This window comes from Eleginops maclovinus, chromosome 12 (genome assembly GCF_036324505.1).
Source record: "Eleginops maclovinus isolate JMC-PN-2008 ecotype Puerto Natales chromosome 12, JC_Emac_rtc_rv5, whole genome shotgun sequence".
Taxonomy (NCBI): domain Eukaryota; kingdom Metazoa; phylum Chordata; class Actinopteri; order Perciformes; family Eleginopidae; genus Eleginops; species Eleginops maclovinus.
Genome location: NC_086360.1, coordinates 16373202 through 16398387, shown reverse-complemented (window position 1 = coordinate 16398387; position 25186 = coordinate 16373202). Strand labels below are relative to the sequence as shown.

General features: G+C 38.3%; 1 protein-coding gene across 1 annotated transcript; it reads right to left on the bottom strand.

The window, feature by feature from the left end:
• Positions 1–25186, bottom strand: LOC134873341 (PDZ and LIM domain protein 5-like). The gene is made up of 14 exons (XM_063896848.1): positions 25101–25186; positions 24688–24749; positions 21060–21181; positions 19949–20367; positions 17394–17414; positions 17255–17272; positions 16675–16846; positions 16379–16413; positions 7178–7260; positions 4586–4787; positions 3561–3741; positions 1947–2067; positions 1684–1799; positions 1–1518 (listed from the first exon to the last, which is right to left on the bottom strand). Exons 1-14 carry the CDS (start codon positions 25184–25186, stop codon positions 1429–1431), a joined length of 1728 nt encoding a protein of 575 aa, XP_063752918.1. The 3' UTR covers positions 1–1428.

Below are 25186 nucleotides of genomic sequence, written 5' to 3'. Positions count from 1 at the left end.
TTGGGGTTTAAAAGCATAATTTATCAAACAACTCAGATAACTGTTTACTACGCTCCATTACTGCTGTACACTTACTCACCCCTTTTGTCCCATACAGTAAAAACCAAGCTTTCTTTAATGATAATCAGGTGAAATGAATAAAGTTGATATCTGCTGCCATTTTTTCTGGTGTTTGAAAAAATTGTATATTTGTCTCTCTAAGGTAAAGTAAATACCTCCAAGAGGGAGGTGCTTGGACAGTCACATTAGATAACACATTTCTTACCTCTATAAAACAGAATAAAGTACCGTTTACAACAATACAATTATTTAAGCCATAGTTTAACCCTATTTTCCTGCAGAAAGAGCTTTTAACTTTTATGAAGCATATCAAGAGAGGCATCAACCAGAAATGTATGCAGTTATTATAATAGTTAAAATATTTTTTTTATATTATAATATGAGTTCAATAACTAAAAATGTGAATATTGTGAATTATACGATATGGCACTCAGTACTATTCAATAGTCAAAACATGTCAGTGTATCAAAATAAGGACAAATACATAGATATACATAATGCAGGCTTTATAGTTTGTTATATGTTAATCAATCTATATGTAGAGCCATTTATGTCCTTTATTGTTTTGGAGGGCAACATAAAAACATTATATTATTTAAGGAAACAAGAGGTTTTAGCATCACGTCAGACATCCAGTTCACCTGTATTAAAAGCAGTGATACAAGAATGGTCGGTGTGTTTTTAGTTTTAATAGCTGCAGATCAGATTGTTACATTTCATTCCTGCTACACAAACATTCACACTAACAATAATAAACTCCTGGTTAGGAAATAATTGTCCAAAATCCTGCTCCTTCTGTGTTCCCATAGTAAAGATATGAATATATGGTATATTTTCACACATTTCTGGTTGTGTCTATTTCAAGTGTGAATCTACAAGTTACCTGAGCCTCTTTGTACACTGATATACAATGCTAAATATGATGTTATTAAAACATTCTTACATTATTTGTATTATTAAATGTATGACTTTGGGGATTTCTGGTGGTTGAAAACAGACACTGCACTAATAGCAGAAAAACTGCTCTACTTTTTTATGTGTGAGAAAGAAAATCCAGATAAAAATTAATATAAAAAATGTTTGATGAAAGGTGATAAAAACAAAGCTTCTTTACTGGCAGTTTTTCTGCGGATTGTATTAGAAAATGGATAGGAAACTCTGGTAGTTTTTGTCTTAAAATGGGTCTGTGTCCCTGGACAAGAGTAAGTTCACTTTTGCATACAAGGTAGTGTTTTCCTGTTTCTGGCAGCTAAGTCACTATGTAAGTATTGCTTCAGTTTATTGTCCCATGAACTTTTAAAAGGCCTTCCCACCCCATTAAGCAAGGGGGAATGTATAGCTAGAAATAGTGTGAGGAAAGTCCAATATTTATATCTTCAGTGTGTGAGCATGTTTCTTGCAAAGAGGTTTGTCCTTCTTGGAGAAAAAGGTCTGGCCTTCCAGAGTAGTGCAGCACACCTGAGGAAAACAATACACACACATGAGCAAGACAATGATTATGAAAAATAAACAATACCATGACAATAATATGATGATTGGTGGTTTAAAAAAAGCAAAAAAAGTTTAAAACAAGGAGTCCCTTAATTGACAGTACAGTGAATAAACTGTAAGGTCTTCACTTACAGCGCAGACGAAGCAGTTATCATGCCAGGTGTAACCAAGGGCCTCAAGGAACTTGTCTCCAGCCTCAACGGGGAATTCACAGCCATGGCAGCTGGTCCCGAACATACTGTAAAAGTCTTTTTACAGACAAAACAACATAGCATCTCATTAACAAAAAAACCCTCAACGCTTTTCTTTGGTTATTGTCGTCACTAAAATAACGTCTAATCATAACAGAGAGTCACTTCATCAGCATGTTCCCAATCAGAGTCCTCATCACTTACCTTGTTCACAGTATGGCTCTCCTTCCTCCAGGTGGAAGGTGTTGTTTCTGATTGGCTGCTGACAGGAAGCGCACAAAAAGCAGTGGACATGCCACGTCTGTTTGAGAGCATTTATCACCTCCTAGATGCAAAAAGCAAACACTGTGGTTAGTTGGAAGCATCACACAGTTCATTAGGAGCACTGGTCTCTGTTTTTGTTGGTAAAAGTAATAGTAAAATGAGATCCAGGATGCTTAGACGTTTTATTGGATGCTCCCATGTTAACTTGCTAATTGGGGAATTATTTGTAAAATTACTGTTTATGTGATGTGTGAAAACACATTCCAATTCTATTATCAAACCTTCTTGGATCAAAATGGATAATTGTGTCTGTTTTACATTTGCCAGGAGTGCACACAGCCATTCCTACAGTCTGTTCTTTTCTCATGTCACCTTTAAATATTATTTATTTCTTGTGTGGCCACATGACCCGGCTTAAAATAGACAAACTGCTTCCTTTCCCACCCTTAAACTGTGAGAACAAGACAGGACAGGGAATCAATTAAAGGTTGGTGGGCCAGAGTGAAATAAAGGATTAGAGGAGAGGGAGTGAGAAAACAGGTTAATAAGAAGCCGTAAGCTGGTTGAAGATGTGTGAGAAATAGAGGGTTGAAAGGGATTGAGGGTAAAGAGGTTAGAACACGTGAGGGATGAATGTCAGTGCTGTTATGAGAGCAGCCATCTCAGCTTCCTGACGCTCTGGGTTCATGCTGCACCTGCAGCCTCAAGGCCTCTAAGCCTAATTCTCCTAACACCCGAACATACACCACATTCCTGAGTTTCAGTGGTGGTCACTATAGAAAATTCCCTACAGCCTCCCTACATGGGCCTTCTTTATCCTGCATTTTCAGGTATTATATTGTTACCATAAAAGTGACACTTTGATGATGTTTACACCTCAACATTTAATATCCCTTTATTATTTGGTCTGATATTGATTCCATTGGCTTCTTATAAACAAAGTAAGAAAGACAGAAGAAATTATAAAGAGAGAAAAATCCAAGAGTAATGAAGCATTGTATCAACATATCAATTCAAGTATAGTTTTGCATGTTGTTTCAACCACTTTTATTAAGTAGTATGTGTTAAATACACCTCTCAAGGGCATTTAGGAGCTACTTCATCTTATTATAATCCTGTAGTTATACCAAACTTCGTTATGCATCCAATTTTAATTTCAAACCTTTCAACATACAACCGGCACATAGTAGAAAACCACAGAACAGTGATGACACTGAAACATTTCAATCAAGTTGAAGAAGTAAGGTCAGACATGTGTGACGGGTTTGCACTGAATGCCACAGAGGAGTACTATCCCTTTGGTCTCCAAACAACAGGTGACAGAGTTTGAAAACAACAGCCACACACAATGTCAAGGCCAACTGTGCAGTAAGTGAATGTAAACAACTTAAATTAAAATAATAAAAAATGTAATAAATATCTTAACTTCAATGCTAAAGTGTAGTTGGCATATCAGTTGTAAACAATGATTAGTTAATAAACCTGAAGTTAACTGTAAAAAAAAAGTGGCTGGACAACAACAACACAAACACACACTCACGCGCATACACTCACCCCCAGTATCTTATCCTGGCAGCGGCTGCATGTGGGAGCGAGGAAGTCTTCATAGCAATGTTCACAGTAGACAGATCCCTGTTCTTCCACAAAGCCTATATCTGCCAGGGATTTACGGCAGTGGGTACAGTTAAATTCCTCCTTATGCCATGACTTTCCCATTGCTACCAAAAATGGCCCTCTGGGTGAAAAAAGGACAAGCAAAGACAAAAGGATAAGTTTAAAAGAAACATTTTATTTTTTTATTTACTTGACGTTACAAGAAGAACAGTCCAAAAGTCTACATCTTTTTCAGCAATCCAAATTGCTGGATCAACGTATTGTAGTCTTCTCATGTCAATAAGGCTGCTTCAAAAACAAGAAACAGATTTGAGAATTTTGATGTGTTGATGTCCCTAAAGCTCTACTGCGACAATCATCCTCTGCGTCGACAGCACTTTGGCACTGTCCTCTCTAATGATTAGTTGAAGTGGGAAAACAACACAGACTAATTTACTGCACACAATAGGTGTGCTTTCTCAGATAGTAGCAGAAGCCTGGCAGTTATTAGCATGTGAGCTACCCTATCGTTTGTGATATGTCATGTAAGGTGACACAAGTTGGGAAATATCTCTTGTGTTAGGGCAGTCATGGGAAGAACAGGATAACCAAGAGTTGGTATCAGCCTACATCTTGTCAATTGTTTGTTATATTGCAGGTGCAATTTAATTCCCCCATCACTCATCTTAACAACAGTAAGAGATTGATTCCAGTTAATTATTTTAAGTGCCTAACTGGGACGCTGAATAATTTAGATGAGGAAATATGTTCCAATGGTGACTTGATTAAGTACAATTGGATGTCTGTGCGGCCGATGACAGAGCCCATAGATTCTTTATTTGTAATATCTCCACCCTGCTACCAAGAAGAATACTTTTACAATGGTAACTGTGTAGGTTAATTTTGATAAATCATTCAGACGGTTCTTAATGGGTTCCTAAGTTGTAAATTCCATTATTAGCCAAAGTAAAGTATGTGGCTCTCACCTGATGACCATGTTACAGTGGGCACACATGGGCGTACGAAAACCAGCAGGGATGTGTTCTGCCCTCTGGACCAGGGTGTCCTCATCTTCAGGATGGGGCTGAGGTAAAGGCCGGGCTGGGACAGGAACCCTGGGGACACTGGCACTTCCATTACCCTTTATACCAAAAGATGGGGTGATTAAACCGGCCTTTGGGACTCGACCTGAAAAAGATACAAAAGAGATAAAGATAATAGAAACTGTTAACAGAAAGAACTTATAGAATAACAAAGGTCTGTGTTTTCTTCCTAGGTGTGTAAGTTATTTGACCTCTAACCTCTTGTCTATACACCCAGCAGGTGTCAGGGTGATGCATGCAGCTGGGTGACTACTGTTGTCACAACCATGAATTCACCAGATCAATCTTCCCAAAATCTTTCACTAAAACTTTGACGCATTCCTATAGCATATGTGCGTTCATACACATGGCCACGCACACGTCCACACATAGACCACCAAGGCATTCCTTCAGCTAAAACCTAAACCAACACCTGGCTAAACATATAGCTTGGCCTATGATCTTCAGACTGTGGATGAAGATTTGTTTTTGTATGAACATGGGGAGGAACGGACTACTTTAGGATCTTTGCTTTACCTTTACATGCCATGTATAAATGTGTCTGTTTGGCTCAATAATATGGCTGGTTTTCCATCTAATGTTGAGGCTAGTCAGGTATTCTTTTACATTTTGCATTTTTACAATTGCTAACACACTAACATTACACTAGACTGAAAGGAGGATTTTTGAAAATGACACTCGAGGAGCAAAACCTGAACCCAGATTTGCACAACTCCAAGCACATTTTCAGCCTTTCCTTTTAGGATGATCAGCAAACATGTCAAACTGTAGCTTAACAAACCTGCTGCTAAGGAGCAACATCTTTATTGATTTGGATTCTTTTTTAGACCATCTAACGGATGTAAGACCAATATCTACCTTTAGCTCTGTTTTTGGTGTCTCCTGGAAATATCTGACTCTTTGGCTGCTAAATGCTTCATCTGCGTTAAGTTGAATATTTCAGTCCTAAATGTATGAAAAAACACAGTTTTAAGGTTCTTTAGATATGAATGCTTCCTCACTTTAAAAACCAACATGTCATGCGAAAAAGAGTTTTGTTAAATGCAAGGACATACTTGATTCAAAAAATGTTATACACAGATTGTCCTTTGAATCTATTAGTGAACTGAAGTTAATCCCTCTAGCATACACTTCACAATGTTGTGTATTGAAGATCAGGCTCCTTCAAGAATCACGGAGAAGGGGTAAGCAAGATGTGTTTGACAACATTTTTGTGTGTATGTGTGTGTGGGAGTGTTAAAATTCTAACACTGTGCATATATACAGTATTTTACAATGGGCATTTGCAACAAGACAGTAGCTGGACGGTCTCAGGATCCATAATGGGTCAGTGGCCTACTGCTACTGCATCGCTATTCGGCTAGCAGTATATTTGCAAGAGCCTGGGTCCCTGGATAAGTGACTACATCTAAGGGAGAGATGGCGGAAAGAAGAGAACTTGTGATTTGAGTTTGGATTGAGTAAAAGTTGAAGCAGTTAGATAGGCCAAATAGGCAAATGTTTGGGGGTATATATATCATAAACTGAATAATTATTGCTCCCATAAACTGTTAGCCCCTGTGCAGTACAGTGGAGTATGTGCCTACTGCAGCACTGTGGTTTGCCTTTAATTCATAACTCCCATACATAACATAAGTCTTCAGTAAATATTATCTTTCTTACGGAGTAGAATTGCTGCACGTTTTACTGAGCAAAGTGCCACAGGCAGAGCGGGACTTTTTTGCCTGCTTAATGGGCTTCCACGGAGAAAGAAAGTCTGCAATGACCTATTTCACAACGTATGTCACACTTGGACCATGGAAAAATAAGCCTCTTACCCCCTCGCTAAATGGCTGCAACAACATTACATCTAACAGCAGTAAATCAGTTTTACACTATGTCAGGATTTCAAACCAAAGATTTTTTTAAAGAACAAAAACAACATTTTCTTTACTGTAGGGGGGATATATTAATCAATCAAAAATACATACTTAAAACAGGAGTTCAATTCCCAAATTTATTTATTTTAGGAATCTCTTTTGAGGGACTCTACATTTAAGGTACCCACCATGACTTAAGCTAAGAAAACGTGTGAGGCACCAGTCTGATAATACTCCACTAGTACATTTTGTGAAAAACTTCCACCACATGCCTTCAATAAAAATCATTCACACATAGGCAATTATACTTAAACTGTATTTAGCAACAGATTAAAGCAGTAATGTTCTATTCTACAGACTTCCTTAAGCAGTGATTGTGATATGTGATTTCTATTATTATATATAAATATTTCTATAATACACATGTCAATTGCAGCACACACACATACATACATACACATGCACACACACACACACACACACACACACACACACACACACACACACACACACACACACACACACACACACACACACACACACACACACACACACACACACACACACACACACACACACACACACACACACACACACACACACACACCCTGTTTACCCTGGATTGCAGACGGTCCTTTGGTCATGGTTTTGACAACTGCTGACTCATGGCTGTTGAGTTCTGGCTCCTCTCCCTCCTCACTGTAAATGGAATCGAAAGTATATTCTGATCAATTAATGGGAAAACGTTGTGTAATTAACACTAGAAACCAATTTCCCCTACACCAACTCAGTATTCAATGGTTGAATCGTAAAATGCATGGTTACCACTAAATCAGAATGGTTGGTATTTACTGTGAATTATGTGTCTTAGTTTTTTTTTTCAAAAATGTAATTCCCAGCAAAATATCACTGAGAGCCTACTGTACGAATAGCCACTAGAAAAAATCCTGTCAAGTAGACAGGAAAAAAACATCAGCACAGTCTCGTTATTCAAGTTTCTGTCAAAATACAGTAAGACAGATTCCAGACCACCTACCTGATGACAGAGCGGAGAAAAATATTGTACCAAACATAACACTGCATGGAGCTTCAGCCAACACAGTACAGTACTCAACTTCACGGTGGAATTCCTACATGCGAGTACACACTCACAACAATGTGCCATGTGCCACTTCACAGCAGAACAGAGTCCAGGCCCCTGGCCTGATGATGGATGGGAAACGAGTTTGCACAGCACTAATGATACAGCAAACTTGTTCAAAAATGATGCCAGTATATAAATTCCCATGACCTAACAGACAGAAATGGACTACGGTGGAGTGAAATATAGCATAGTGTAATGAACGAAAGTGCCCATTCCAGATGTGCTGTAGACAGATGCCAGAGTCAGAGAACTAATAATGGGGGTGGAGAGAGTTCCCCACAGCAACAATGACAGTCCATTTTCATGGGCCCCAAGAAATAAACCTGAAATTCACATTTGGGTCAAAGGCTGAGTAATCTATAGAGACTTTGTAGTGAAATGTATTGGTGATCACATCAAAAAAAACATTAATATATTATAAGTATATATAAGTTAAAACTGAGTAATACAAATCTGACCTCACAAACAATCTTTAACATAAAATCCATAATTAATCAAATCTTTTACAGAACCAATAAAATACCATTTTAAATAAGACAAACTATTATTTACACGTAGGGTTTGAATTACACCAAGACAGGATTTGAAAGTCCTTTTCTTATTCATTTCTTGAAAATGCAGAGGGATGGCAGAGCTTGTCCAGATATCCTTGTGAGGAACATTTGTTTTGCTCTTCAAATGATGCACAGTAGATATCCTCTCTATGACTTGCTTGCGTTTTCAAGTATTTGACAGCGCCAGTTGAGAAGCTTGGGTGGGCTAGTAACATCCCCCCAGATATACAATACCCATAACGCATAGCTGTAGCCAATGCGAACAATTGGAAAACTGCTGTGTTCTTCTTTTTCCTAGTTGTTAAGGGCCTCATGGAAGACAAGTTTTATGGCAACTGCAGTCATAGTTACATTGAGTTTTGTTCGTATGTTTCATGTCAGTGAGAAAGAGAAAAAACAGAGTGATTGAAACTATGAGAGGTGAAATTACAGACAGAGCTACAACGTTTAGATAAAGGAAGAATGTCACACTTGTGTTTGTGATGCCATCAGAGGATTTCAGTTTTTCTGTCCTTACTTTTGCCTGATATGTACTTGTGCACACACTGTTGAACCTTTGAACCAGCCATAACATCAAAAGGTATACCTACAAAGATGTGGATCACTTGGTTTACCTATAGGACTACTTCTGAAATCATTTATCAAAACATTATGAATCAGTATTGCGGAATACCATGTCTCGGCTATCTGGTCAAATGTACAACTGTCAAGGCAAGGAGATGACACTTAAAATGTACCTAAAGATGTAGACAGCGTTTACAGGAGAAGAAAAGAGAGGGTCTCCCTCTTCTGTAGCAGACTGATGCCAAGACACCCTTTCAGGTGACAACAAAAATCATTTCAGAAATAAAGAATAAGAAAGAAATACATGTATGCAAAGAGATTGAGATGGTTGGTTACATGGCTGTTAAAATTGCATTATTTCCCTTAGTAGTTGTTAGAAAATAGCACTTACAAAATGTGTATCTCAAATGAATAGACACATAGTTAGGAAAGCCATGTGATGAAAATAGACTCTGTGAAACAATAAGCACACAAGCTTCAGTGTGGTGACAAGGATTGTGATGAATGCACCCAGCAGACTGTTGTGTTAGCATTGATTCCAGCTAATCAGCCTTTAGAAGATACGGTCCTGATCTAAGTACTCTCTATAGGAAAGAGACTGTCACATTGAAAAACATCTCTCTTCATTTTCATTATCTTCTTATCATGTTGTACACCATGTGCCTGGCAGGAGAAGCCAGTGGATACCCTCCACACTAACTTTTTATATATATATATATAAGATAAAGGGTACAGACAGTACGAAAAACAGTGTTCAGTGTCATCCCAATTTTTATTTCATCCCATTTTGTTTTTTAAATAATTTATTACGAACAAGTCTGCATGGAGCAACGGAACTACGTTACTTTTATAACTGTATTTTAAGATTCAAGAAGCTTTATTTATCTGAGGGAAATTGCTGGGCAACAGTTGCAGGACAATGTGGGAAAGTAATACAAAGTGAGAGGTAAAATCAAACTAACATAAAATAAACTAAGTTCTTATTCACTAACTTATTCATTGCCGTCTAATTTACTCCTGTTCCGGATTATTCATGATTAAAATGAGCATCCCCCAAAAATACTTTGGTGGGATTAACTACACAAGTGTCTGTAAATCTTGTAAGTCTATGGTTCACAATGTTTTCTGCATGTGACACTTTATCAAATCATTATCTAATGCAATCCTTCATGGTAAGACCAATTTATGTGACCCCAATATTGGCAGACTACTGATATAAATCACCTTCAAGGTAAAAAAAAAATAGTTAAATTAAGCAAGTAAATCAGAAATCTCTTTTATACGCATTTTAAAATGCAAACAAGAACGTCAGCCGGCATCAACTTACCAAGCGGAACATCCATGTAAAGAACAGGAAGGATCTCATCCCCATTATGCTATTAGGCGATAACTGAGATTAAAGGCTATAGTGCCATATATTCAAGTTATCTAGGCGAACAACATTCATGCACATTAGCTATGGTAATTGGCTAACAACAGGTGACAAGTCGAGCAGGAAATAAGATGCTCCCCAGTCTGTCATTCATTATAGCCAATTACAGCATAGCTCGTTAATATTCTCCACCAATCAGGCCCATTATATGGGAACTTAATTGTATTCTGCAGGACTTTGATTGGTTGATTAATGGAGGCCCCGCTGTATAATTCAATAGTAACCAGTTGGAGTGCTGACCATCTGGACGCACTGGGCCACACATGAACCTAGTTAACTGAAGGGATAATTAAAGAGAGATGGAAGGAAGGAGGAAAGAGAGATACATTTATCTTATTTTTATCAGTTTTTCTCTTCTCTGTATATATCTGTATTCAACACTTTATAACATTACAGTGCAACCATGACATTTAAATCATGCATCATGCCTGGCCTTGCTCTGCATGTCTGTTGTTCTTTCTCTTTTTTTTTCTTATCTAGAGTCTATTTTCAGCACCACCTGCTGCCAAATAATGAGACTTCTTGTTGGCTGGTTTAAGTGATAATGAGGGAAAAAGAGTACATTTCAGGCACAACTGTTTACATTATCTTAGGTAACCCCTTGTGTATTGTAGCTCCGATGAGAACTTGCATTGTGCATCTCATAAATGTGTGGGTTTCAACATTGAACAAATGGTCCATTAACATAGCTGACTGCTGTCCAGCAGCTCTCCCTATCACACAACAGATGGTATATATTTCAGCAGTGTGATAGTCTTTGGATCAAATTCAATCTTCACACACTATGCCATGCATGTGTGTGCATAGACACACGCACACAATAACAAAGACATCCACTCAAACTATCTCTCTCTAACACATACACACTCTCTCCATACTTCACGGTTTAAATGTGTACAGTTATGTCCACTAGCCAATGATTGATCTCTGTGGGATGCTGCCAAGTAGTTTCACAGCGACCACAGAATGTCATAGTTGGTATGAGGTGTCTCTACAGAGACATATGGACCTTGTCTTTTGGTGCTGGCATGCTCTGACCAAACACAGCCTTTTCACTGCAATGAATGGCATGTTCAACAGACACTAGAGCTGTTTATACTATGTTTAAAATAGTTACCGTCTATCATTTTAAAAAATATATGTATTCGACAAATTGTGCAACGAATAAAACATTCCTAAAACCTGTATTACTAAAGTTGTCTTCCTTGTTACAATGAGTTTATGAGTGCCATTATTAGAAGCTTCATGCATCACATCACATTGGAGTAAATGAGTAGTCGTCACACGATAAATCACTTTTCTTTAATTAGATAATTATATATTTGTCACTCTTGGCTAGACTCAGACCTGGACAAAACTCTTGTTAAAGACATGTTGAACCTCGAACAATCACAGCATGAAGAAGGCTGATTGTCTTGATTGATCTTAATCATTTTCGACGAGAAGTGTCTAACAACAATTTTGTTGAAATATTGAAAAACACTTCGAGTTAAACAGTAAAAGCTTTATCCAGGTCTGCGCCATCTACCTTTTGTTCTTGGGCAGGTGCAGCTCACTGACGCGACGACGCTTCTTCTTCTTCCTCAAGAGTAGGGGCGGAGCTTTAGTGATTGGAGTGATGAGCAGGGCGTCCAATAAGCACTGAGACACTGATTTCTCAGGAGACTGGTGACTGCTCTGATAAATTGTTCTGTCAGTTACATCACATTGAGGAAGAGATGAGGAGGAGTATCAAAGGGAAATAAGTGTGAAACCAAGATGTCAATGTGAGTCATTATCACAAGGGTATAAAGAGAAGATAACCTTTCAGAAGAAGTAAAACAAAGCCTTAAGATAGGGATAATTGGTAAGGAATACACATAAGAATACTTTCAGGGATAATCACACAAAAACACACGTACACACGCGCGTGCGCGGACACACACACACACACACACACACACACAGACACACACACACACACACAGATTCAGTGGCATCTGTGTGAGGTATTTTACCTAGCCTGCACTGGACTCCGGTGTTCAAGGTTTGTGTTTTGTTTGGTCTGTTTGGATGCACAAGGGATGAGTGGAGCGGGGCGGGGAGCTGCTCTAGGTAAAAAGTCCAGAGGACTTGACAGAAGTTCTCTCCTGTTTATAAATACACAAAGTGATGTTCAATTTTTCCACAGGAAATGCTGGAAAGAACTACAACAACAATATGTCAGTAAGTGTGTCATATTGATCGTTAAAGCTGAATTCATTTGTAGCTCCTGCACTATTTAGTAAAAAACACTGTAGGCCTACCTGACTGGTTTGGTGGAATGTACATGATGACGTGCTGATATATGAGATATATGATTGTTAACTTCGACCGGGAACTGAGGGAACAGATTGGAAAGATAGTTGTAACAATTAATGATCTGCCAGTGAAAACTTTGATGTAATCAAGTCATTTGAATTGCAGGAACTTTGTTGAAATGAAAGGTCACACTGAGTTTGCACAGCCTTCAGAGACTTGGTAGCTTGAGTATGTAGTTTGTTGTCATCACCATCTTTACAAGTCATAAAGCCACAGCACTCACACTTTTTTGAGTATGTGCTGCCCTCTAGTGAGCTTACAGGGGAATTGCTCTAATTCATTTTGGACCTATTTTCTGGGGTAACACTGAATAAAACTTCCCAAGCTAGATGTACTTTCCGGCTGTGGGCAGACTCAGGCTTGGTGACTCTGTGACAATATTATCTGAAGCATGTGGTCCATCAATAGGGACTTAACCAGAAGAAACATCTGATGCTTTGGTTTGAACTAATGAGGAGTCGCTAGCATTTGACAAGTATAGCCCTCGAAAAGGTGATAGATTACATATAGGTTAACAGGATGCTAGAGTTTGGGTACAAACAGGACTCGGTCCAAGATAATGTGGGATGTTTGCTGGCATAAACACTGCATCATGAGATGAGTTTTTTAACTTTTGGGAATCACATGAGGGTATTTGACTTGGTGTTGAACAAGTACTGTATATAATAAAGGCACCAGCACTGGAGCCGGATAGTTCATTTAAGACAAATGGGGAGAGTGTTTTTGACAAAACGTTCCAACAGAACTTGAATGCATCATTGGGATGGCAACCTAGTGAAGGGTTGTTGAATAAGACACATTGTTCTCTTGGTGTTGAGTTATCAAAAGGCTTCCAGGTTCGGAAATTTGGGTATAATTGGGGACTGTTGCGATCTCCTCAGGCTGTTGCTGATTGGCCGATAAGCCTGACCCCTGTGGCTGTGGTTGGTCAATGTGATCAGAAGTGTGTTTGACTCCTGCGTCATACAGTCCACTTAAGGCTGATAGTAAAACTCTACTTCAGATGATTTATGTGGAGATCTGTCACTGGCAGATAACAGATAGCAAAGAATGATAGTACTTCATTTTTAGTGTCATTTAACTATAAATAGATCTTAGATTAAAGAGGAATTGTGCTATAGTGCAGGTGTGTAAAGATCAAATGTGAAATAAGTGTCATACCTAGCAAAAGGATGTAAGTTTGTAACTCATCAATTTTGTACAAACATTTGGTTTCATGTTTGTACACCACACACTAGACGTTAGTGTCTGTTATTCTGTTATTTATTAAAAACCCTTAAGTGACTGTTGTCTTATTGGAAGTGACTGCTGTGTTGTGGGACAATTTATCATGATAGGTGAAGAGGTTAAAAAAAGGTTTAACAAGTTTAAATGATAAATTATACCTGACCTCCCAACTGTTTGTCTCAGTTTCAGAGAGATATTTAGAAGAACCTTGAGTTAAGGAACTAAGGAAGTAGGGGAGAAAGGAAGAAATGACAGGGACACCAGAGACAGACAGAAAAGGAAACAAGAAAAAATAATATCACTTTATTTGCTCTGATATGGTATGATAGTTTTTCTTCAAACTCAAAACACAAGAGATACGTTTTAACTACTAGATGTCCAACTATTTAAATACAACAGCATTCGATTCTACAAATAAGAAAATATTATTAAAGTCAATCAATCATTTGTTATTTTTATAGCCCAATATCACACACATTTGTCTCAGGGGGCAAGTGAGCATTCTGAAGTAAGTAAACATAGGGATGGAAATGATATGTAAAGGCACTGGAGAAATATTATACATAAAAAAGGTCTCAAAATAAAACCTTTGCATTAAATTCATTTATAGCACTTATACAGTCACTTTGCACATCATCTTATCTGAGCAACGTGCTCACTAAAAAGAGCTTTTCTGACTTGCATATACCGCTTATCATACGGCACGTATCTGGATGGGCTGGTTGCATCCCAGGAGAATGGCATATTAACTATTGCTTTGTGTAAATTCTACAAACATGATACGTTGAAATCTCTTTTTTCCATTACTCTGATGCCACCATATTTCAAGACACCGGTTTTATCAGGCAGTTTCAATGCTGTAGACAAACCATTAAAGCCATTAAATAGGTTTGATGAGTCTTCCATAAGATATATCTTAACAAACTACCAAGAAATGTGAAAAAACATACAATGCCCTGGGAGAGTGCATTCAAGCCAGATTTGCTATTTTCAGATCTGAGAAATAGTCTCCTTTCTCGTAACCATACACCTCCCCATTGTGTGACTTCAAATGTACAGTGGTAGGAACAACTGTAATAATGTAACACATCTGTAATAAGTGGGATTAAATGTTCTGTATATTGGTTTTATATATATATGAAAAACCTGCACGACCACAAAGGCAGAACTTTTTTACGAAATCACTACCATGTCCACCAAAAGGAGCATAAAAATGCTTTAATCAAACCCAAATTCATGTACAGTAAGATGAACACACAAATACAAGTAAGTATTAATGCACCTACAGTTTACCTTTAGTTTTCAGTGGATTGGCCAGGCACGTATCGGTAACACTCAATTTAAAAGTCTGAATGAGGATAACTCAAAAACACACACACACACACACACACACACACACACACACACACACACACACACACACACACACACACACACACACACACACACACACACACACACACACACACACAGAAATACCCAATAGATTCTTTGCAGGCTCCCCCTTCACGTTTCTTTTATTTATTTCCTTATTTACTATCCACAGAAGTCAAACTGATATAATTCACACATACACAGGTACACACTCACACACACACAGTCTACTGGACATTGAGGGTGCGAGCAGACACTCCGTGATGCCAGTCTCTCAGCTCATTGTACTTAGGACCAATCACCATTCGAGTGGTGGTCTTGTTTGCTTTGCTGTCACAGGAAGAGAGGAAAGAAGAGAAAACACACCAAACAAGAGAGAAAAGAAGGATTTAGGAAAAGCAGAGAGGTTGCCCTTCAATCATAAGATACTTACAAGCCATGCTACAAGGAAAGCCTGATGGTATGATAAGGGATGTTACCACAAACAAGAAGCTGATTATAGACAGGGAACTATTTGATGAGTCGGATATGTGAAGTTATGCTGCCATCATCAGAATAGAAAATGACAGAAATCAATACATAGGGAGAAAGAAGATAAACTGTAAGGAATATCTTGAGAACAGTTAACCCCTGTCACATGAGGTCATAATGCATCCCATGGATCGTGGCCAATATGGACTGAAATGATTAACACATTTCACAGTGAAGCACCAACACACAGACAGGAAATCTCTGCATGTTAACAAGTGACCACGGACACACAGTGATCACATGTATCACAACAAACCACAAAAAGCAATGGACATCCAATGGGTCACATCACACTAAGAACAACACCAACAGTCCAGCCATGATTGCCCACAACACAATCAAATGTCATAACAACATGCATCACTGCAAGGTTGTCACATCCACAACCCAATGCCAAGACAACCGGTAGGAGCACACACACTATCACACAAAGCTTCACTTTGATGCACCGGTAAGGACATGACAGCATTTAAAATCAACTTTCAGTATCTCAGAGGGGTCTTTGATAGAAAAAGCTTTCTGAACTTTTGGAGCAGCTACAAATTAACATCTGCATTGAGTTTTTTGGGGCTCCTTGTATGTTAATGACGTTAAATGTTAGAGAAACCCAAAGAAAAAGGTTGAACGAGCAACAACAAACATTGCACTTACTTTGTCTTGGCTGCATCAGCTTCCTCGTCTTGAGCTACAAGGGAACATATAGAAATCCATTAAAGAAAAACAGGGTAGTATTTCACTTTTTTTTTTAAATAAATAAAATAGAGCCTTACTATATAATTAATTTAAACATAAATAATATGGTACACAGTATGAATCGTGGTTTTGCAATGTTTATTTTAGTATTTATTGTTGTCATTTTCTCAAATGTGTTCAGTCAATGGTTAAGGTACATTAAGTATAAGGTGCACTAAAGATAGACTATGGAAATGTTAGTCAGTAACGCACCAGCGCTCGGTTCCGGTGATCTGAGCCAGAATCCTGAAAGACCTGGACTGGGTGGTGCCGGAGCGTGGGCGCCAATCCTCCGTGTCTTCCGTTATGCGCTTCCTGCTGGCATCAGCATGAGTGGGCACATGATAGAAATGGATGTCGGTGTCAACGATATGTTTCCTGGGAACTCTGGAAGGACAGGATGAACAATATCAGCAAATATACTTTTAAATTCATATATTCTCTTTCACATGATTGATAAAAGTAAAAGACATGACAACTTGTTAATTTTTGTGGAGCATACAGCATATCAAAGTGAAAAGTACACCAGCTGTTAAATTATTGTAGTGTACTTTAGATAGTTAGCTCCGACCATCAGAGTGTGTTGTGGAACAACTCCGTGTTTAGTCTTTTTACGAGATTAATTTCAACCATGGATTTACAGTGATATACAGTAACCTACACACATGAAAACAATTATGCTTTGAAAAAATGAAGTTAGTGGAATGGCATTTAACTTTTTGGACTGGAGGTTACATGAATGCAGCAGACTGCACTTTGTTAAATTTGGTGTCTAGGACTGAATCAATCTGATACCTTGGTGGCTGGGGTTTTCTTATAAACCGTTGACAGAAAAAAAGCAGGACAGAAGAAAACAGAAAGAGACTGAATAAAGGCAGGCAAAGAATGAATCAGTAATGTTTATAACAGTCTTAAAGAGACAGAAAAGACTTACTTTAAAATACTTTGAGGTCCACTAAAAGGAAAGGAAAGCAGAGGAAGAGGAAAATTCACAGTTATGAAGAATTAATATAGTTATTAAACAAATAATCAAAGTAAGTGTTCACAAGCAGGCAGTAGAATGGCTGAAAGTTGAAACAAAATAAAAGTCCATATGGAGCTCAAATCCCAATGCATGCAAAACACTCAAATCAACAATCTCTAAAGAAAGGACAGTTCTATTTTTAACCACATGGTGGTGCTACTGGATTATTTGGACTTTTGTAAGAGTCTAGTTTTTCATAATTTGGACAGTAATAGAAATAAGATTTTAATAGAAATCAAATAGAATCAAACACATGAGAGTTCAGCAGGAATACGATTTACTGTGTCTGGATTGTCTTTTTGCAAACACATCATTAAACGTGTGCATATTTACAATCTACCTTTGCAACAATCTGCACACAGGCCCTTTTACTAATTGACTGTCAGTAAATCAACTGCTATGGCTAATAAACATACATACACACAAAGGGGCATTGAAGGGTAGTCAGACCGCTGTTAATAAATCAACTATAAATACACACACCCACCAACACTCACCTAGCACAATGAATAGACTTATTTATGAGTGTCTCTCAACACATTCTTGTCACTGCAGCAGCTATGTGGGTGTGGGAGTGTTGACGGCTCTATGTGAGCCTGGTACCACACTTACAGTTAGACTGGAGGTGTCTGACAGAATAGCCTGTATGGCTGTGCCACTCTATAAGTGATTCATAGTTCAACAGTTCACTTCTGGCTTCAGCATTTTGTATGACACACAAAATGTTAAATTTTAATTAGCTGAATGCTGTGTGCTGCAGTTCATGCATAATTCCAACATAAAGAATAATCTAACTAAACTATTCACATAACTAGAATAAATCATGCTCTGCAGTAAAATCTTAAGGAAATGCATGCAGCTGTCCTGAAACTGTAGACACAAGAGATTGGTACAGCGAGAGGTGGATCAAAATAAAAAGGACATCATTTCACATGCTTCAGAAACTAACTTTGTGATTTGTTGACAAGCCGCAGTCTGCAAAGCAGGAAAACAAGGGTTGAAAGGTAGAGAGAAGGAAAGAGAACATAGACATGTCCACACTTCTGTCATTTTACAGTAAAAACATTCCAAAGTGTCATTCAAAAAACCCTTCTGAAACAAACCACACAGATCATTTTAAGCATGCAAACGGGTAAGCAAGATGCAAGGATGTACACATGCTGCCACACATTCTGGCCTCAGTAATAGAAACAAATATGTTAATCATCTTTATTTTCACTTGCAGCGCCTAATCTGTTCCCTTTTATGGGTTGTTAATCAATAACATCTGTTGTTGCAATTGTATGTGTTGAAAATTGTCCACATGTGTTTGCACAAATTGAGGAATAAATGAAAAAACAAGTTATTTCAAACTCCAAGAAATTAAAGGAAAGAATGGTTCTTCAAATACTGCATGTTGAACTCTACTCTGGCTCTGCACATTAAATATTGTAATCGTTCAATAGTCCTTTTACCGTGCATATGCAACAATGATTTAAAAGGAAAAGAACATTGAAATAGAAATGTTTACACACACTTAAGATAGCAGGTTAAAGCCCAAACATACTGAAGACAGATCCAGACTTTGCTTTGGTACAATAGTCCATGATATTAAATGACATCGGCAATACTTTGAAAGGCTATCTTCCTAACTCAATGGTGGTGTGTGTTTGTGCACGTCCGGATGGAATAAATTATGTTGTGCAGATCTCTGGTGTCTGCCACTGTCACTGACAGAGAAACCACTGGTCACTGAGTTCTGCCCACAGAATAGGCACAGATAGATAGTAAACATGAAAAAGAAGTTAGAAAGTCTAAATCTGGGAAAGAAAACATTCACTAAAGTACTGTACTTCTTTGCTTGAGTATTTCCGTGTCCAAGTCTTTTCCTTTACAAAAGGTAAATATCTTACATTTACTCCTGTATTTATTTTGTATTGTATTTTATAACTTTGGAGATTGAAGGTATCAATATGAATATTATGAAGTGGTGTCACAAATAACTGAAAGTATTTCTGTTTGGTGACATTTGATTGTTAAATGGAAACAAACCTGCAGCACATTGCAGAGTTTTGACTGTTACTTTTCAACATTTTGAGAAACAAGACTCAAACCGAGGCCTCCCAGTTTGGCTTGTTTTGCTGACAAATATCCTAATAGTTAGCAATCTAGTTGCTTGATCTATTTTAAAGGTTTATCTTCTATAAACAAAACAAACATGTGAATCTGATTTAACTATGTGGAATAACTTTAAAAAGATTTCAAGATTCCAAACCGGAGTCTAGCGAGCCAGTAACAAACATAAACATTGACATAAGCTGGAAAAAACCCCCCAAATAATATAGCAGATATATGACATGTCAAGGAGCATCTCATCTCCCATCTGAAAGTTTGAACTGAACCAAGACGCAGAAAGTCGGAGGGAGATAAAGCGCAGAGAATGGATTGATCCATATATTTGATTGGCTAGAGTGAACACCACTCACCCATTAAACTCCAAAGGCAAGGCTCCACCCTGACTCTCCAACAGGCCCCGCCTCTGCCCCATGGCCACCTCACATGCGTTCTCAGTGGAGTAGAGGTTGATTGGTGTGTTATACACTGATGGCTGGGGCGCAACAAGGCCAGGGGGGGAGGAGGAGGAAGAGGATGGGTAAGAGACAGGAGGTGGAGGAGGGGGGATGGTGTAGGAGGAGGCAGGAGTGAAGGCAGAGGATGGGGATGGGATGAAGGGTGCATAAGGGGATTGTGAAGGAGGGTATTCACTCTCTGTTCCGCAGCCCCCAAAGGGTCTGGGGGCCTTGTTGTAGTGGGCAGCTGAGGGGCTGGAGGAGTGCGCGTAGGGAATGGGTGGTGTAGGGGGATGGGTGAGGGCAACTGGTTTTATGATGTCTGATCTCTCATCCTACCAGCATGAGAGGAGAGCATGCAAACACAAACGAAAACAAATCACAACACAGCACACATTATACTGATGCCTCTCAAGTTTTAGTTTGTGTGTTTGTTTTGCTTTAAGTGTATACTGTATAAAGCATTTGATCCGTCTATATATTATAGTTTGATTGAATTTAGGAATAGCTGGGGAAAATGTATTTAGACCCTATAATACAGTATGTCCTGAGAAGCACCAGTCTTAACGCTCATTTTAAATGAAAAACAGATGTAGTAACATGAGAAATAATAATAATAACAATAATAATATTCATGCATGCATGGAATCGTTTCAGAAGGGTGTATCAAAAGGATTCAAAGCACTTGGTACCCAAAGCGAATATCTATTTTTCTTTTTAATCATACTGAATATGATTTAAAATATGTTTCATGTTTTTTTCCTGTTCCATAGTAACTCCACATTTTAGAAAAAAATCAAGAGGAAAAATCCAAGACCAAATTAAACTACAATGACATACAATTTTAAACTGTTGAGTATGCCATTTGGTCACTTAACATGTGCTTATGACAATTACCTCTTTATCAAATTTCAGAAAGTATAAACACAAAATAAAATATTGCAATCCAACCAGAATCAAACATGTTCACCGTGGGGTGCTTTGAGTGAATAAAATAGTAACATAAATACATGCTATGTTACTGTACCTTTGGTGCCACAGGGGGAGGTTTAGGAACACTGGAGCCCTGGAGAGAGAGAGAGAGAGAGAGAGAGAGAGAGAGGGGAGAGGGAGTTATGGGTGTGCACTTCTTCTTTATTTCAATATTTCCTTTTATTTTGTATTATATTACATTTATATAATATGTCTGGTTTTGACATATAAAAATGTATTTTAAAAATAACTTTAAATGATTGTTAGCTTACAAGGATAAAATAGCACAAGCTTTTCAAAGGATGCCCGCTGATATTTATAGAGCCATTCAAAGCTGCTTAAGCCATACTTTAAAACATTCAGATCTCACTGAGGTTTAGAGGAACTGTGGTCGTGGTGAATTATTACTAAACCTGAGCTCTTAGCAAAGAAACCCACATGGAGAAGTTTCTGTCCTCAGCTATGACAGAATCCAAAAGAGTCTCACAGCTTCTGAATGTGAAACTGAAGTTGCTAGAGCTCCACGAATATGGCTGCCTTCAATGCTTTTTTGCATATGAAGGCAGCTGTTTTTAGTCTTTAAAGGCTCCAATCAATTTGATACTCTTGGTCTTTGATATTCCTGATGCCATGAGCTCCCCTTAAGGTCATCTGAGGAACTGGCCAGTAACTACCCAAAGTGTTAATTTGACACAGAAGTGATATTGGCTTAGCACTTCAGATCATTTTTCATCTACACTTTTTTTGTTGACTCATCTGGTTGAAAATAATACTGACACAACAGGAAAGGACTTATGCAAAATTATCCAATTCAATAATTTAGAGCAGTCATTGATCAATATTTACTCTTTTGTAAACAAGTCAGATATAATATTCAGGAGAGTGAAGCTTACGTTCAGCAACACACATGGAACACATTACTCAAATGGTTGTTTGAGTGCATCACAGCTTCATTTAGCATGATATGAAAGGAAAAAAATACAAGAGATATCGTAAATTAAAGGTTAAGTAAGCTGTGCAGAAACAGAAGACGTTTGATTCTCAACGACCGACATTCCTTTCAGAGCAGCCCTTCTAGAAACTTCCTGAGGGAGGTTCATGTCCTTCACCTCTGTAAATTTGAACTGACAGCCTTGTAGTAGCTGAAAACACATCAGTCTACAGACACAGCTACTCATATTCTTGGCCTTTTCCTCCTGGCCTTCTGTTCCTTAGTAGTTTGCCAACAGTGTCCTGATAATGTCATCTTTCTTAACAGCAGAAGGAAAAAGGAAATCTCAAGATAAATTATTTCTACAACAGTTAAGATTAAGGGCACTTTGACATGCCAGCACACAGTCTGTTTTAATCGAAGCGTAATTTTAAACCTGGTGCGGTTTTGTTGGGCAGTTGTGCATTAACCACACTCTGGCACAGACCAAAACAACTAGACAGTGACTCTTGAGGTAGTTCAGCCATTTTTCAAACCAATTTATTTGTCTGGGACAAACTGGAGGAGATAGGATTTGTGTGCACAATAGATCAGTGCTGAGTGAAAACAAGATGAAATCTCCTTTGTATATGCCCCACAGCATAGTTTTAATTTGTCCACTTGAGCTTGTGCCAGCATCGAACTATAACTTGTGAATGCGCCCTACAGGAGTGATGAATGATGAACAAATCTGAGTTGGGATTTTTCACTCAGAGTAAAGAAGAAAGGATTTGCTGCCTTAACAGAAGAGTCCAAGGCCCAACTAAATGCAAAATAATCCCCAGAGCAACTGTTAAATACATTTCTGTTATCATCAGAGGTAACGCAGCTCAACTGGTTTTTGTCTGAGAGTGCCTGAGCTTTTCCCTGGACACACTATACTGTACATAATCTAACAAGTACCTTATCAGTGCAACACCAAAGTTTTCACTGACATCAAAGCTTATCTGAGGACGGCAATATCCCCGAGCAAGATGTCTCTTGCGCAACCAATGGCTTGGACATGTGTGAGGCATATAGAGTAGGAGCGAGAGGTACAGGGTCTTGTAGCTATTTCAAATACGTCACTGCCATCCCTCTGTTCCGAAGCCTCTATTACACTGCAGCTATAACTGGAAACACCAACATGGAAATGTGTTGGGATCGTATTCTAAGGGGGAGGGGAAAAGATCCCTGCTAAAAATTGAATGAGAACTAGAGTGTAATTTAACTCAGAGGCTTTCAATCCTTTTCTCTGGGGATTTTTAGATTCAGAAGTAAAGCTTTCAACATACTGTTTTATTATGTGGGACTTGGCATGACCTTCATAAAACTTATGAGAATGTACGCTGCATTAGTTGTATGCTATACCTTCAAATAGCAGTGACCAAATTAGATTTTGTTTTCATTTTCAAATTCCTATAAATAAATATATCAAAAATACCATATTCAGCAGAACATGGGTCTTCTGTTGGGCGCTGATATAGCAGAGGAACAACGTGACCTAGCACTGATTCAAACACTAAACTAAAGGAATGTTTCTCCATATCTCAAATGTGTGAAGGTTAGAGAGTAAGTGGATGCATCAGAGCCAATGTGGCAGTGACAAACATATGGCAACATCTGCTTGGCTGTACATGTGTGTGTGTGTTTTTCCCAAACACAATAACATTTGATCCATAATTTAAGAGCAACTGGTATAAAACCTGTCTGTTTTCTCTTTTTGCAAGTGTAACCCTGCATGTTCCATGTAAACTGTCAGGCTCTGTGTGTCTGTTTCCTTCACTCTCTTTCATGTTCATGGTAGTTGAATATCATATTGCTGAGGGATTGATCTGTTTCTGTAACTGTGAGTCTGTGATCCTCAAGCTACTCTATGTGGTGACAACCATTTTGGTTTTGCTTTGATGCCTTACCACATCCGAAGGCTTGCTATGGCTACAGTGGTGGTGCTTAAGCATGCTTCCACATTCTGTTAAAGTCAAAGTAATTTAGGGATATATTTTTCTACTTGTCATTTAATATTAACCATAAAGGTTTGCGTGCACAAAACAGTCATTTTGTTTTTTTCTTATTTCCCTCAGTCCTATATTTGATGTTTTCCTAATTTATGTTTTTTGGGAACATCATAAGCTTTTAAATAACACAGATGGCACGCTATCATGAGCTTGTTATTTTATCTCTGTTCTGATTTCACTCTCTACAATAATTTCTCTTTTCATATTCACAGGGAATGAACAAAACAGCAGGACATCTTGCAAAATAGTGTGTTCCTGGATTGCATTTTGTTGCTTAGTGTCCATGTTTTTTTCTATCATTCTGTGACTTTCAGGACACAAATGTATCTACTTCTCCTCCATCTGATTTATTATAATGCACTGCATCATTACAAGCAAATTATTCAAACCATCTTCTTGTCAAGTCTTCTTTTCTCAATGAGCCCCCGATGTTAATCAGAATCAGAAATACTTTATTCATCCCAAACTGGGAAATGTTTTCGTTGCAGCATCAAAATACAAAATGAAGCATAAGAAATCATTAGAAATAAAAATAAGAAATCTACAGATGTACAAATAGTTCAATGAAATGGAATATTAAATAAAATATAATTATATATAAAATATAATGTACAATGTTAAGTGTAGAGTGTAAAGTGTCCATGTTATGTCCAGTTAACAGAGAGGCTATGGAGCAGTGAGTTGTTATTGCGGTGGGCAGGAATGTTGTCCTGTACCTGTCCTTGTGACAGCGGAGTTGGAGCAGTCTGTTGGAGAAGGAGCTCCGCTGTCTGTCCAGCTGCAGGTAGAGAGGGTGGGTGGGGTTATCCATGATGGACAGTCACAGTTGACAGTTTGTTCAGAGTCCTCCTCTCCACCACAGCTTCAAAAGGGTCCAGTTTGATACAGATGACAGAGCCAGCTTTCTTAATTAGTTTGTTAAGTCTGCTGGTGTCACCGGATCTGATGCTGGCCCCCAGCAAACGGCAGCAAAGCAGAGTGCGCTTGCAACAACAGTCTGGTAAAAGATCTCCAACATTTTGCTGCACACGTTGAAGGATCTCAGCCTCCTCAGGAAATAGACTTCTTGTGTACAGCATCAGTGTTGGCCCTCCAGTTCAGTCTGTTGTCTAGGTGCACTCCCAAGTACTTGTAGTCCTCCACCACAGCCACATCCTCTCCCAGAATGCACAGCAGCATTGGAGACATCCTCTTCCTCCTGAAGTCAATGACCAT